The sequence below is a fragment of the Xyrauchen texanus genome, chromosome 23 (genome assembly GCF_025860055.1).
Source record: "Xyrauchen texanus isolate HMW12.3.18 chromosome 23, RBS_HiC_50CHRs, whole genome shotgun sequence".
Classification (NCBI taxonomy): domain Eukaryota; kingdom Metazoa; phylum Chordata; class Actinopteri; order Cypriniformes; family Catostomidae; genus Xyrauchen; species Xyrauchen texanus.
In genome coordinates, this window is record NC_068298.1 from 29,875,181 (window position 1) to 29,891,279 (window position 16,099).

Here is a 16,099-nt window from a genome sequence, read left to right on the forward strand (position 1 = left end):
TCCCCGATATTCATAACTGCAATGATCCCGTTAGCTTAGCAGTGGTTTGACTCACATTAGAGATGTCTCCTAGCAACCCAACTGATAAACAATGTTGCAGCGCTAGCATTTGTGCTACAAGTGTACGAATATCAAAAGAAATTGTAATGTTTTATACACCTGTTTCTGCAGGCGTTTTTTTTAAAAAGCTTTAATATCATGTAAAGTGGAAACAAACTAATTTATTGATATTACTTAATAAAGTGAATGTTTATCACTTTCTTTGTATACCTCCCTGAGTGTGGACATGTTTGTGTGACATCATGCGGGAAATCTGAGTTAAGAATTTCTGCACGAGCCTCCAAGTTTTAATTCTGACTTAAATATGCATTCCATTGCACTTTTCCTTGTAGGAATAAGTAAAATCTGACTTTCCGAGTTGAATGGACACAGCACTACTTTTCAAAACTTGGTCCGACACTGAATGCTCAAGCAGCCTAATTTACACTTAGAAAACTCTTGATGTTGCTATATTAATGCAAAAATGACATACCAATTTACTTGAAGTGAAAATCAGTCCTTTCCTGTTTAAAAAATTAAGCAATCACACGGTCATGCAAACATCTCGTGTTTTTAAATCCATAAGGATCTCTTTCTCAATGGCGATACCAGCAGTGATGACAGTTGACTCGTCAGATAGCTTGATCTTCCGCTTTTTGCTCTTGAATTACATACATAACTGTAAAGCAGTTCAATGGAAAGGAGGAGGCGAGAACCGGTCTGGCGATATAAACAATACTTTAATGACTTTAATGAACACACACACATGACAGACATGTCCGTAAACTATCTCTCTTTCGTCGCACCACCATCCGCAATCTGCCTTTATCCATCTCAGAGGCTTAATTAGCCTGATAAGGGACCGGGTGTGTATAATCATGACCCTGCCCCGCCCTCCGCCCTGTCACAATCACTTAAAGCGTGATTGCGTCATGCAAGGCCAGCTAGAAGGCCTCGACTGGGACATATCTTAAAAACCACACCCAGCAAGAACAAATAAATCAATCTGATTGGCTGATGAATCTGACAATCTGACGTTGGTTGCTCATTCATTTGCACTATTGAGGGATTCGATAGAAATTGTGAAGGCATGACGGGTGGAGCTCAAACTCACGCGCTGCTTCAAGCATGCAGGTTTTTCTTGTAAGCATTAAGGAATAAATTCTGACTGGATCCATTTTTCGTTTTTCTCTATTTGTTTGTGGTTCATTAAGAGTGGGAAGCGATTAAAAATACATAGGTGATGAAAGGATGAAAAATATTTATTTATTTGGTATGTTATGCCAGCAGAGAAGGCTGTGCTGGCCCTGAGAATTCGCCACTGCTGAAACGACTTCATGACCACAGACGTGTATTAAGTCCTGTGATTTTTTTTTTTGTTGGGGGTGGACCAGAATAATAGTGGAGTGTTTGAAGTAGCAGGAAACTTCACACTGCTCCAGTGATCTATTAAAGATCTGTGTGAAGATGGGAGCCAGTTGGTCAGCACAGACATTCAGACAGGCAGGTACGACACCATCTGGGCCTGAAGCTTTCCTAGTCTTTTGTTTCCGAAAGACCCTGCACACATCCTTCACACAGATCATTATTGCAGATTGAGTAGGAGGAGGGGGGGTTCCTGGTGGTGGTGGTGTGTGAGTGAAGTGAAGATCAGAGCAGGGGAGTGGTGTGAGACTGGGCTTTTCAAAGCTGCAGTAAAACACATTCAGTTCGTCACTCATTAGTTGACTACAGAGCGAGGGGGTGGTGTCTTAAACTTGGTAATGCTTACGCTTATCTGTATATCCTGAAATGACGGAGTATTTTCAATTGTTTCCACTGTAATGACGAATATATCCAGCAGGATGCGCCGGCGCGTCCGTCGACCCCAGAGGGTTAATTCACCAATGTGGCATTCAACTGATTAAACACAGTTTAAATCTATTTGGTTTGTTAAATGAAGCTTAACATTGTCTTTGTGTTTGTTTTTGAGTTGCCACTGTATGCAATAGAGTTGCATCTCTTAAGGTAAATATTTGGTCAAAAATGGCAAAAAAGAAACCGCTTTCTCTAGAAACTCATCAGTCAATCGTTGTTTTGAGGAATAAAGGCTATATAATGCTTAAAATTGCCAAAAAACTAAAGATTTCATACAAAGGTGTACACTACAGTCTTCAAAGACAAAGGACAACTGGCTCTATCAAGAACATAAAGATATGTGGAAGTCCTGATGTTCAACTAAACAAGAGGATAAGTACATCAGAGTCTCTAGTTTGAGAAATAGACACCTCACATGTCCTCAGCTGACAGCTTCATTAAATGCTACCCGCTCAACACCAGTTTCATGTACAACAGTAAAGAAAAGACTCAGGGGTGCAGGCCTTATGGGAAGACATGCAAAGAAAAAGCCACTTTTGAAACAGAAAAAGAAAAGATTAGAGTGGGCAAAGAAACACAGATATTGCACAATAGATAATTAGAAAAGAGTGTTATGGATCTTAACCCCATTAAGCTTTTGTGGGATCAGCTAGACTGTAAGGTGTGTGAGAAGTGCCCGACAAGACAGCCACATCGATGACAAGTGCTTCAGGATGTGTGGGGTGAAATGTCACCTGAGTATCTGGACAAACTGACAGCTAGAATGCCAAGGATCTGCAAAGCTGTCATTGCTGCATGTAGAGAATTCGAAGTAGTTTAAGAAGTTCTGAATTATAAATTAAAATAGTAATTTTTCAGGTTATTAATGTCCTGACATTGTGATAAGTTGAATGCCACTTTGGTGAATATAAGTACCAATTTCTTTCCATAAGAGCAAAATCTGTAGATTTGTATGTATATATATTTAAGCAATATCACACAAGCAAGAGTGCTATATGGCCCTACATCAGCACTGCTGTGATTCAGCCACAGGCACAAGGCCACAGTGCTGATTTAGGGCCATATAGCACGATTGCAAGTGTGATATTGCTTGTATACAACAGTTCAATACTCAAGTACATTTTTAATAGATGAGGAAAACCTTTTTTTTTTCATACAAAGACCTAAAGAATGAAAATATGAAGCCTGTCAAAGAACAGTGAAAGATCAAGAGCCCAAAGCACTTTAATATTGAACAAATGCATCTTGAATAAAGAACAAAATACATTTCTGCAAAATAAAAATAATTTACAATTATTTTAACGAATCTGTTATTCATTCATTTAATTTTAATAGTATTACGACTTGGGCTGTTTCTAAGAAGTTATTGGAGAAACAAGTGTGTTTGTGTGTGCGTGTGTGTGTGTGTGTGAGAGAGAGAGAGAGAGAGAGAGAGAGAGAGAGAGAGAGAGCATGTGCATCACCTGTTGCCACTCCCAAGCAGAGATGTTATCAACTTTCTCAGTGGAAATAGTCGTTCAAGCGGGAGCATTGCTCCCTTTTTCGCGGTATCCGGTGCACAAGAGTCTTTCACTATAGAAACCGCATCCTCTCCAATAAAGTATGGTAAGAGGTAAGCACCTTGAGTTTGTGTATTTAATCAGTCTGTTGTGTCTCTCAGCTGTGATGAGCCTTCATGCTGAAGTTGTTCATTTAAAGCCATTTAAAGCTATTTCCTTGCTTTAGTAGTAATTCAAACTATCACGTAGTGCTGTTGTATGTAAACCGTGACTGACGCTGACTCACTTCACATCACCGATTGGCTCATATTACTCACAAAATTGTATTTTGCCGCCACCTGCTGGCTAAAATATGTAATGTCAAAAAATTTATGTAAAGAGAGACATATACAGTAGCTCTTAACACATATGCACTACTCTTAAAATGTATTTTAGAACGGCACAAACACAAGTGGAGTGATACACACACATTGGAGTGGTGGTGGTGTAGTGGTCTAAACCACATAACTGGTAAACTGGTAATCAGAAGGTCGCTGGTTCGATCCCCATAGCCACCACCATTGTGTCCTTGAGCAAGGCACTTAACTCCAGGTTGCTCCGGGGGGATTGTCCCTGTAATAAGGGCTCTGTAAGTCGCTTTGGATAAAAGCGTCTGCCAAATGCATCAATATAAATATAAATAATAAATACATTGAAGTGTCTGAGTGCTGATGGTGTCAGACCATCACTGCTCATAGAACGTCTCTCATCCAATCAGATTCGAGGACCGGAACTAACTGTTGTAGAATATATATATATATATACACACACACACACACACACACACACACACACACATACACACACACTGTATATGTAGCCTATTTTTAACATATGTGCATTTCAATTTCATAAATTACATAAAATTGAACTGTTTAATATTTAACTATTTGTTTAACTTAAAATGTAAAGGATTTTTTTATTTAATTCAAGATTCTTCAATTCGATGGAATTTTGTTAAGAAATTGCAATACATACATTTTAAAAAATGTGAATATATTTTAGAGTGCATATACTGTACATTTTGTCTTTTTTCCAATCAAATGTACCCACAACTGTTTCAAGCAGTTTTGGGGAAGCCACTTTGAAACTAGCTTCCCAAGCTACACATAACTTCAAGTAAACTATAGTCAAGTCACTAATTTAAAAAGTAGTTAGCTAAATGACAGGCTACTAACAAAAACGAACTTCCTTGAAGCTTTTTAAAGAAAAATTATTTTCAGATATCTAAATTTAACAGTTCTGATTGCATAATTCAATAATATCACCTGATTTTTATGATAATATATAGTTATAGTAATTTAACACAGCTAAAATAAAATAGTAATAGGCATATCAGCAATCTGCAAGTCAATTTTTTTATTTTCCTATATTCACATAAATTGCAAAATAACGGAGGATGAATTTCTTGGAAAACCACAAGAGCCACATCATCATCAAAATAGATTTTGCTTTTTCAAGATATTTGTTATTTTATCTTAAAAAAAGACCAAGACTATATTCATTCTATCTTCTATTCATAACAAGATTAATATAAAACCAGTTTATGGTTTAGTCTTGGTATTCATTAGACCCTTGTATGAGACTACAGTTTTTTGGTATATTTTTCATTCAATTCCAGTTCAAAGGTTTAGTATGATCTTCTGTCCTTGGAGCATGTTTATCTCCAGAGATTTGTCAAACTCTCCTTTTTAAGCAACTACTGTTCAAATAAACAGAATATTTCTGACTATGTGTAAGGTGACTCAGGTGATCAGTGAAGGTTATGTAAAGACATTAGGCCTATGGGTCAGCATATATGTGTCATGCAGCAATTTGTCTCATGTCCCTCTGTAAAGACAATCTGTCAAAGGACTCAAAAATATACATCAGTTCTGTAGACCAATTTTCTTCATGTCTTTTATTAACAGATGTACAGCTCATTCATAAAACAATAGACTTCCCATTTGCAAGGCTGTACAATGTATCTTTAAAGGTAGGTTGTGGCCATTTCTTTATTCCATGTACTTTTTGCTATGACAAGCCGGTCAATATAACTAACAAATATGGAAAGTGCTTTTCAGCTATGTAATGTACGTCAATGATGATGACATGCGTTTTCTTTACGTCTTAGCGAATTCTCCGCTGATTGGCTGCATCAGCTCCAAGCTCCTCCCATTGTACAGCTGTATTTCATAAAAAGCACAGGCTGTCCCCCTACATTCGGGCTAAACCATGAATTGCTCTGTAGGGGTCATTGCCGCACAACAAGTTGCTATTTCGAATTATTCACCACTATGCTTTGAATCTATTAACATTTGTACATTTCAATATAAACCATAATATTACATATAAAAAATATGTTCACAAGTTACGCCATTTTAATAACATTAGAAAAGTCAGTGTGCTAGGTTCCCCTACTCAGTGGTTGCTTATGTGTCCCTCTGGAATATGATGACACATCTATCGGCTTTTTTCCATTCAATGAAAGAACACGAAGTGCGTGAAATAATAGCCAGATGGCTGTTTTAAATGGTTCATTAGCTTTTTGTATATAGATTAGTAAACGTATTGCTGGTTTAGCCATACTTGAAGCCATAGTTGGGCTGCATTGAGTCGGTTCGTGTAACTGGCATTTGAAGAGTAAAATGTATCCGGCACGACTCTGTTCATCGCTGTTTCACCGGGACTTGACCGCTCTCTGTCTGTCATCTCTGGGGACACATCCGAAGAAATCCGGTATGCTAAAGGAAAGCAGCCTTCCGAGTTCACAACACTGCCGCTCCAACGGTGTTCATCATCCTCCTCCGCCGAGTTCAAACTCCTCACCTGTTCTGCTCGGTTCTTCACAAGGTAACTTATGATTCATACATTTCACCCAGGGGCTGTTCACGTTGTTGCATCATTCAATTAGGCAGTCTTTCAATTAATTTATACGTAAGCATCGCTAAATGGACGTGTTTGGCAGGAGTGCCGCGTTCTTAAGACGTCGTGTCAGGTTAAAAATGACTGTTATAACGTGTCTCGAGACGCATGCATTCGGCTCTATTCGTTGGGCTGCATCTAGCTCTTTTAACGATCTGAACAGCTCCATATTCTTGCGCACCTATAAGACAGTACATTATGATTTAGTCCATAACTATGAGTCTCAAAACCCCTAGTGAGCAGTCTAGGGGTTAAAATTAAATGAATGAATAACAGATTCGTTAAAATAATTGTAAATTATTTTTATTTTGCAGAAATGTATTTTGTTCTTTATTCAAGATGCATTTGTTCAATATTAAAGTGCTTTGGGCTCTTGATCTTTCACTGTTATTTGACAGGCTTCATATTTTCATTCTTTAGGTCTTTGTATGAAAAAAAAAAAATGTTTAAAGACAGGCATGTTCTTGATTATTTACAGCCCGTGAGTTTTGTTTATTTGTTTGAGTTTGGTGTCCTGTACTAGGATCTATTCTCAACCCAGTGCTCTTTCAAGGTAATTTGATAGTCAGGGTAAAGGTCAGCAAAAAGTCCAGCCTTGTAAAAAGACCCCTAGTGGTTGGAACCCCATACTGAACAGTCATTGTTCCATACTTGGTAGCTTGAATTAGATGTGTTCTTGAATTGAATTGGGGAACAAACCTATTCTTTGCGATTTGTGGAGCTTGCAACATGGTCTTTTAACCAAAAGTTTTTTTTAACCATAAGAACAGTCACAGCATTGTGCTCTGATGGAGAATACTCTGATTGCAGCTCCATCTGAAGGAACTTGACCTGGATTTCTTAGGACAAGGGCAGGGAACTGTGATGTTACATAATATTGACTGAATAAGCAAATAAGAGCTGCTCCAGTTACAGATGAGATATTAACAGTGCAGGACTGGACTAATAATTTGATTAATTTAAATTTTCTTCTGCTTTTTTTGTTGTTGTTTTTTTGGAGGCACTATAAATACCATTGGAAAAACTGTGAGTCTGTACCATGACGCAAGGCAATGACATAAACAAATATCAATGTTTGGGGGCAAAGGTCAAACTTTAAGAAACCGTAATTGAAAAAACTCTGTAAAAAAAAAAAAATGTTTTGCCTTTTAGTCATCATAGCTTAAAACGTAGAGTTAGATTAACTGCCCCGGATTTATCTTAAGACTCAATTATCCAAATTTTTGTTGGCTGAACTTGTGACAAGTTATTGAAATTAATAATTATATTTTAAAAAAATAATAATAATCTGCAAATTGTTTTTTATATATATATATATATATATATATCTCAAAAGAACTGCACACATCACACAAACCTGCTCTGCATCATTAATAAATTATACAAATTGGAGTGTTATTCTCTTAATTTTGTACTGTTTGCTGCTTTTATTTATGCTCTTGGTTGTTTTATTTATCGTCACGTTCAGTTATTTATCATGTAGCAATAATTCAATGCTAGTCTTTTTACCAAATGATGTGTTTGACTATTGTGGTCATCAATGTGATTTGTGTGTAACGTGTTGAGGACCATGTGTGTCTTGTGGTCAAGATTAAGTCTGAACATGATTGAGGAATCTTCAGTTGTTGTTTTCTGATTATCATCTGGCCATTTTCCATCAAATGCTAGTTTAATTTTAACCTTTGGCTGTATCTACTTCTACGATAATCAGTAATATTAAATTATAATATAAATGGACTATTATATTCAGTGGGAACTGACTTGGAATGAAGTTGAATGAACTAAGAAAGATCCTTAAATCATTAAGCTTAATTAAAAAGTTGTATTGATTTATGTCAACTTTGTTCTCTTAAAACTTTTAAATTGTGACAGTTTATGAGGAAAAGTTGTTTAAAGGCAGTATGAACACTTTAATCTATGGTGGTTGTAGGGTCCCCTTAAATGTCACTTTGGGATTATTCTCAGGTTATAAATGGTGTGCTTCATCGCTAATGCCATTGTAAGCGAATCCATCTGGTATGTTAAAGGGAAAATATCCTTTTATTTGGTCACTAATTCCCACTTGCTCTAGTTTTAACAAGCCTAATGTTACATCACCACATCAAAAACTTACTCAGGAAGAACAAAGTACCATAAACATGCAGGTCACTATGCAGGACAGGCAAATATGAACTATTCTTACATAACCGGTCAAATGAGATGTTAAAGCTCAGCGACGTGTAATACAATTCCAATGAGTGTATAAAGGAGTCCTTATTCTCTCCTCTCTGGCTTATAACTCTTGCTAAATCTATGCTGTATGTCTACATTTTTATGAGAGAGGTTAGAAATATTAGTGACAATTGAGTTTATTGAATTACATTCCAGACTAATGAAGCACACTGTCCTCAATCCATGGATTTAATTATGGGCTGAACTGTTCTCTTCATCCATGTGCGTGTCAGTGTACTGTATGTATGCACAGGCATACATCGTATCCCTCTCGTGATTTTTAAACTAGTCGTTGTTTAGACACACTGGTTCATTCAGGAACTCCTTTATATAGGAACACACACACTGTCACATCCACAGCCCCAGAATCTTCGCACATGTCAGCTGAATGGGTGGATACTAGCATTCTCTCTCTCTTGTCGACTAATGCCGTACACGAACCCTCTGACCGGACACTGGATCACCACTGGATAGTGTCCTTTTTCACCTGCAACTGACAAACAGACATTCACTGCAAAAGGAGATATTAAGAGGTATTTTTAAAGAAATATGTGAATATGTAAGAGAGGTTTATTTTGTGTAGGTTGGTCATGGTCAAATAAACCCTTCAGGATTTCCACTTTGTGTTGAGGTGTGGAATTTGCCATAATGAGTGGCTAGCTGGACATTATCCTGCTTTTTGCATGGCTACTTACTGAATAAGTGGACATTAAATATGAAATATTAAGAAGAGAATGCCGAGTGATATGAGAAACTCTGCGTAGGAGATTGATTGTTAGTGAAAAGGTCAAATATACAGTTTAGCTGTGATTTACATAAAAAATAATTTGACAACTTGAACACAAGTGAAGCTTTTATGAATATTTCAGCTCTGTAGACAATGCAAATTAATGGCTACCAAAAATTTGAAGCTCAAAATGCACATAAAGGCAGCATTAAAGTAATCCATAACACTCCAGTGATTTAATTCATTTTATCAGGAGCGCTATGATAGAAGGGTATGTGAAACAGATCAATCTTCACTTTCACATTCTTCTTTTTGTTTTTGGCGATTCACATTCTTCACGCATATGCCACCTACTGGGCAAGGAGGATAATTTATTGAAAAAAGGACTTAAATATGTACAGGTCAAATGTGATGTTAAATGAGCTTATTTTTATGACCTCACTCAAAAGTGAAATTGTAAAAATTAATTTATCACACTGAAAGACAATTTAAATGAAAGTTAATTAAAAGTGATGAACAACTTGACTCCATGAAAAAGTTAATGGAAATGTTATGTATCAACTACCCATTTCCTGCCTACACTGTACAGAGAAATGGCATCGTTTCAGCACACTACACATGTCAATAAAAAAAATCTTGAGTCATTGTGAATCTGGAATGTGTTCTGCCTAACTGCTCTTGAATTATGCCAGTGTATGTATAACGTGTTATTTATGTGTGTGTGTGTGTGTGTGTGTGTGTGTGTGTGTGTGTGTGTGTGTGTGTGTGTGTGTGTGTGTGTGTGTGTGTGTGTGTGTGTGTGTGTTGTCTCAGCAGTGTGTCAGATGGGCAGTTGTAGTAGCAGCAGTAGACTCTTCAGTACTCTGGCGCAGACTCTGAGCAGTGCTCCGCTGGCAGACCCACATGTTGATCCTGACGAATATGAGTATGAATCAGCCGACCCGGACGCACTCTTGCGTGAATGTGAGGAGGTTTTGAGAAATCGTCCGCCTCGACTGCACCGAGACTTTGTCAGGACCAGAGACAGCTCGCTACAGAACTCGCCCATCCGCATCATGCAATGGAACATCTTAGCACAAGGTACAGAGTCCATCTGCTTATGTAATGAATTAGGTCTTTCTGGTTTTAAAGAATAATGTTGTAGCCTGTTCTTTTTACAGTGTTTAGTCAATTCAAAGGTTAAGTGTGTAATTTCTGTGCCACTAGAGGCATCAAAAGTAATTGCAGCTGATAATGAATATTTCCAAAAAGGTTTCCCACAAACTCCATCCACCATGTATCTTGCATGTCGTAGAGCACAAAAATTGGGTTTCAGAAATAAAAATCCCATTTGATTTTCTCCATAGAACATTTTTTTTTAAATGATAACTCTTATACGTTTAAAAACAGACCTACCATGTGTGCAAAGTTTGTTGATCAATGGTATATGCTGCGATTTAAGTAATAAGTCTGTGCTATTTCAACTTAATAAAAAAAAAAAAATAGAACTACTACCCATAAATTCTCAAAAGAATAAGAGAATCAGCAAACAAACCACAGCAAAAGAGCCCTGCAGTGACTCCCAGTGACTCCCACTTTCAAGATGCACTGTGAATGACACAATCGAGGATATACTTCTATATTTTTATATACTGTTTATGAATATTTTACTATAAAATTTGAATATATTGTTTTTATATTTTAATCAGTAATTTCTTGAATTTGTAGTATAACTTACACTGACACCTTGGGGCCTGGACATGGCATCATAGCTTCTGATGCCATTTGTAAAAATTCTCTGTTCACAGTCAGGCCTGATTAATTCAATCTGTGAATGAAAGTGTCTAATAGAGCAGTTACTGTGATTTTAGTATTTGGCTAGTCATGTGATCCTAATATGGCTGCCCCAATGAGGGGACAATGTACATGTAGAAAAAAACTGCTTTTACAAGGTTACTAAGTCTTCAACTTTTGAGTGCTCATGATTGTATACATTTGTTTATAATAACTATTCTTTAGGCGTACAATTTTAAGAAAAAAAAATACTGATAGCACCTTTTAAAATCAAATATTTTTTATAAATTTCCATTTGTTTTTCATTTACCGATTGGCCCCATTCAGTTCCACTGTAAGTGCCTCACTGTACAAATTAAAATTACTTGACTGTAATCTTGATGTTTGTATCTTCAAAAGAAAATTATTATTATAATCAACATTTCAGTTATTATGATAATCAAAATTATGCCACAAATGCTTCGAGCTTAACTTGTATTGAACCCGGAATATTCCTTGAAATCGATTACATTAGCTGAGCAAGAAGTTGACATGTTCGACCACTAAAACCAAGCCACCATGACTGCACATTAAACTGGGATAGGAGAAAGTATTTTAATGTACACCCATCAGAAAGTCTCATGGACGCCATGTGCGAGCTCTGCACACTTTTAGTAATAGTTTTAATAATATTTGTGTCACAAACTGGTGAGATTCAATACACTCTGATCCTTAATTGTTTTGGGAAGTCATATGTCAAGGAATTAAAAATCCTCTGTTTCTGGAGATATTAAAAGACACATGTGCTCAGGCTTATTCCCCTCAGCGGCAGGCCGGAAGCCCCAGACCAGACGTAAATTGGTGAATGTGTCGGCAATGCTGAGAAAGGTTGTTGCAGACTTGGAGTATCTTGCTGTAGTACATCGATCGATCACGTCCATGGAGGCAAAATTTAGTTGGTTACATGATTGGCGGACGTCGAGAGATGGATTGATTATCTGGAGAGGGAATTAGCTGCTAACCCGCTAGCGACCAAGACAGATTTGTAGTGCGTCAGGTAAAAACTGGAGGATTTGGAGAATCATAGTCTGCGAAACAACATCTGAATTGTTGGAATTCCTGAGCATGAAGAAGTCAGAGATATGGTGAAATTCCTAGATGGGTTCTTCCAGAGTCTGCTCGACATAACAGGCCATAAGCTGGAAATCGAGCGAGCTCGAAAATCCACGGAGGGAGACGGTCTCCCATCAGTTCTGGCCAAATTTCTGAGATCATACGATAAAGATCTCAGATAAAGAGCAAAGGAAGGCTTTCTTTGAAGGACCACAACATTTTCTTGTTCCCAGACTTTGCGAATTTGACGAGAGAAACGTGATCGATTCAAGGAATGCAAGAAACTCTTACGTCAACGGAAGATCTCTTTTGCTCTGATGTTTCCAGACAATCTGAGAATAGATACTAAAGATGGATGTAGAGAGTTTACATGCCCACAGCAAGCACTGACCTTCATCAAGTCAATGGAGTGAGTAAGCCATTTAGTGATTTTCATGTTGCTGCTTAGTAAACCTGTCTCACTGAACATAATCTCAACTGTCCGAGGAAACTGGGCACCTTTTTAATTTTGTGCTGTTTCCGCCTGGTGGCTGGAGTTTGTTTTGTGTAGAATTATTTATTTGGGACAATTGTGGATGAATCTGCTCGTTCTTGGTTTTTTATGCCTTATGTTGGCTAAAGTTCGATTGTGGAATCATTGCAAGACATTGGAGTGATTAGGGCATGTGTTGCACTCGTGTAAGGTCAGAATGGACCGGCTCAGTGAACATTTGAGGATCTGAAGGCCCCCCTCCCCCCGGTTCTGCTAGTGACTGGAGTTTGTTTTGTGGAGGAACACGCCTTTGGGGCAATCTACAAATTTTTTCACTTATTGGCTGGAGTTTGTTTTCGAGAATATTTTCTGTTTGTAATTCTGTCCCACAAAATGTTTATAGAAACACCGGACTTGAGCAATCCGACGGCAAAGTTGTCACGGAGACCCTCGTAAGTGTAGATGGACTGTTAGTTTAGAGGGATGAATGCCGGTTTGCGGCACGTAATGCGCACATTTTTCTTTTTTCTGTTTGTTTGGTTCTGGGGGAGGTCCGAGGTTTGATTGTTGCTCTAATGTTTGAATGTGGTTGCTATAATAAATTTTTTGACACACAATAAAAATTTTCTTATATGTAAAAATGTTAATATGAGTGGATTGTCTCTCTCCAAGTGGAATGTGAATGGGTTTGTGCACCCCATAAAAAGAAGGAAGGTTATTTCTTTTTTAAATGGAAGAAATATGATAGTGTTTCTTGAGGAAATGCATCTTTCCTCGCAGGAAGCTGAAAATTTTGGGAAGATGGCCATGTTTTCTTCAGTGCTGGCTCAAGTAAGAGCAGGGGAGTCATTACTTTGATAACTTTTTTTATTATTATTATTTTGATCTAAATTTCAAATGTCTCAAACACGGTAAAGATAAATTAGGAAGAGTCATTATTGTTTTAGCAGAAAAAAAAGGGGCAAAGTCTTATTTTGACTAATATTTATGCTCCTAATGTTGATGATCTGGGCTTTTCTATAGATCTCGAAGGGATGTTGCAAGCTGCTGGCACCCCTAATGATATAATATTGGGAGGAGACTTTAATCTTTTGATTGATCATAGTGAAGCAAATGTGTGCAAGCCCCCTAGAGAAACATTGACGCTTCACAGGATGTGTAAAAATCTTGGTCGTGCAGATATTTGGAGAATATTGAACCCATCTGGGAGGACTATACATTCTTTCATCAGTCAATAAGGCTTATTCTAGAATAGATGTTGTTTTGAAAGTATAACTTTTTTTTTGTTTCATTTATTAATTTTTTTTGTTACTGTTGTAATTGTTGGTGATCACTGTAGTGCATGTTTGTGTTGGGTGGGGGAATGTTCGAGGAGACGGTTTAATGTGTATATAATTGATTCCGTATTTTATGTTATGTTTGTATGATTTATGTGTGGAATCAATAAAAACTGTTAATGGCAAAAAAGCGATGAGCAGTGAGATGGCAAGTAGACAGCAGATCAGTCAAGAGCAGAGAGCCAATCAGAACAGTGTGCGTTGACTATCAAGTCTTAAAGGAGAAGCAGCACCAAAACAGAGCATATCTGACAGAGGGTCAGAATGAGTGTGAAAAATGATCATGTTTTACAAATATATGATATATATTTTTTTTTAACTTGTATTATAAGTGAACTTTAAGAAACATTAAAATGATCCTTTTAACAATGTTTGATTTTTCTTGTATTTCTGCAGCTTTGGGAGAGGGTAAGGATGGTTTTGTGCGTTGTCCAATGGAGGCATTAAACTGGTCACAAAGGAAGTATCTTATATTGGAAGAGATCCTTACTTACAGGCCAGATGTGCTGTGCCTGCAGGAGGTGGACCACTACTTTGATACCTTCCAGCCTGTGTTGGCCAGCTTGGGCTACCAGAGCAGCTTCTGCCCCAAGCCTTGCTCCCCCTGTCTGGACGTTCACAACAACAATGGCCCCGATGGCTGCGCTCTGTTCTTCAGCCGCCGTCGCTTCCAGCTGCTCCATACTACCCACCTCAGACTCTCTGCCATGATGCTCAAGACCAACCAAGTGGCCATCGTGGCAACTCTTCGCTGCAGGCACACAGGCCAAGTCTTTTGTATGGTAGTGACACACCTGAAGGCCCGAAGTGGCTGGGAGGCATTTCGAAGTGCACAGGGAGCTCATCTCCTAAAACAACTAAATGACATTACCACTCGGTCTTACCCGGAGATGGGACAGGAGGAGGATAATCGGACTAGGGTTGGGGAAAGCGAAGAATGTATTCCATTGGTGGTATGTGGGGACTTTAATGCAGAGCCAAGTGAAGAAGTCTATAGGCGCTTTATGACGTCTCCTCTGGGACTGGACAGTGCTTACAAGTGTCTCGGTGAGGACGGGACCACAGAGCCGCCTTACACCAGCTGGAAGATCCGGCCCAGTGGAGAGAGCTGCTCAACGTTGGACTACATTTGGTACTCAGAAAGAGCGTTCCATGTGGATACTGTGCTGAGGATACCCAGTGAAGAGCAGATTGGGCCAGACCGGCTTCCTTCTTACCATTACCCCTCCGACCATCTTTCCCTGGTGTGTGACCTCAGCTTCAATCAGCAGCGTCATAGGCTCATGTAGCTGTTAATCATAAGCGCTCTCCAACAGGGTCCCAGAGCAGCTTAGGACTTTCCTAGAATGTGTGGGTGTATGTCTGAATGTGAGAATGCATTTAATTTGTATTATTGCTCTGAATGTTACTTATATAATTCACATAAATCTTATTTTTACCTGCTGAAATGGGTCTTATTACACCTTTGATGACTGATGCCTATTATTTTCATTGATGGAGATTAATTATGCTTTTTTTATTTTGTATTATTATAATACAGAGCTTGTGCAATATTCTGTAATTTATTAAGTGCTTAATATGACCTCTCAGGAAGACGCACATTCTTGATTAAATAGATCCAAAACTTGAAAGATATTTATATTGACTGTACTTTTTTTTTTTTTTTTTATAACACCGTAATCATCAATATGTTTGCCAGCGACAAATAATTCAAAAATGTCACCATATTTTCAAAGGGTGTGGTCTCTTTCTTCAATGTAAAGTAAAAGGGTGATTCTCATGAAACCTGTCAAGAAAATGTTCAGGTCCTATTTTACTCAAATCAACTTAAACGAATTAGAAATTATATTTTTCCATATTAAAAATTAAGTGTTAATCATTCTAAATGTAGGCTTCAATTTCTTTAAAAAAAATAAATAAATAAAGTTTTTGTGAGAATCACCCAAAAGTAGGCTTGTATGGAACTAGTTTGAGAAAGTCTCACTCCGTTTAGTCTCTATTTAGGGGTCCAAGAGCAACAGATTGATATAAAAACAGATACCTTCAGAATGTTACCACATCCTCCTTGGGGAGTGTTCTATCAGTACTATTTGTTATAGACATATATTTGTGTCTGTTTACTATAAGTTCATTCTTAAGAATTTATTCA

At 37.8% G+C, this 16,099-nt stretch overlaps 1 protein-coding gene across 4 annotated transcripts; it reads left to right on the forward strand.

Moving 5' to 3' along the window:
• Positions 1–5,656: 5,656 nt before the first annotated feature.
• Positions 5,657–15,655, forward strand: LOC127663331 (nocturnin-like). Of its 4 annotated transcripts, none has more exons than XM_052154861.1 (3): positions 5,657–6,266; positions 10,090–10,356; positions 14,347–15,655. In XM_052154861.1, the coding sequence occupies exons 1-3, from the start codon at positions 6,062–6,064 to the stop codon at positions 15,237–15,239; spliced, it is 1,365 nt and encodes a 454-aa protein (XP_052010821.1). In that variant the 5' UTR covers positions 5,657–6,061; the 3' UTR covers positions 15,240–15,655. The 4 variants fall into 4 exon arrangements, with proteins under 4 accessions (XP_052010821.1, XP_052010822.1, XP_052010823.1 ...); XM_052154862.1 differs by having other exon boundaries at positions 5,659–6,266; positions 10,093–10,356; positions 14,347–15,654; XM_052154863.1 differs by lacking the exon at positions 5,657–6,266 and adding an exon at positions 6,287–7,364 and having other exon boundaries at positions 10,093–10,356.
• The last annotated feature ends 444 nt before the right edge of the window (positions 15,656–16,099 follow it).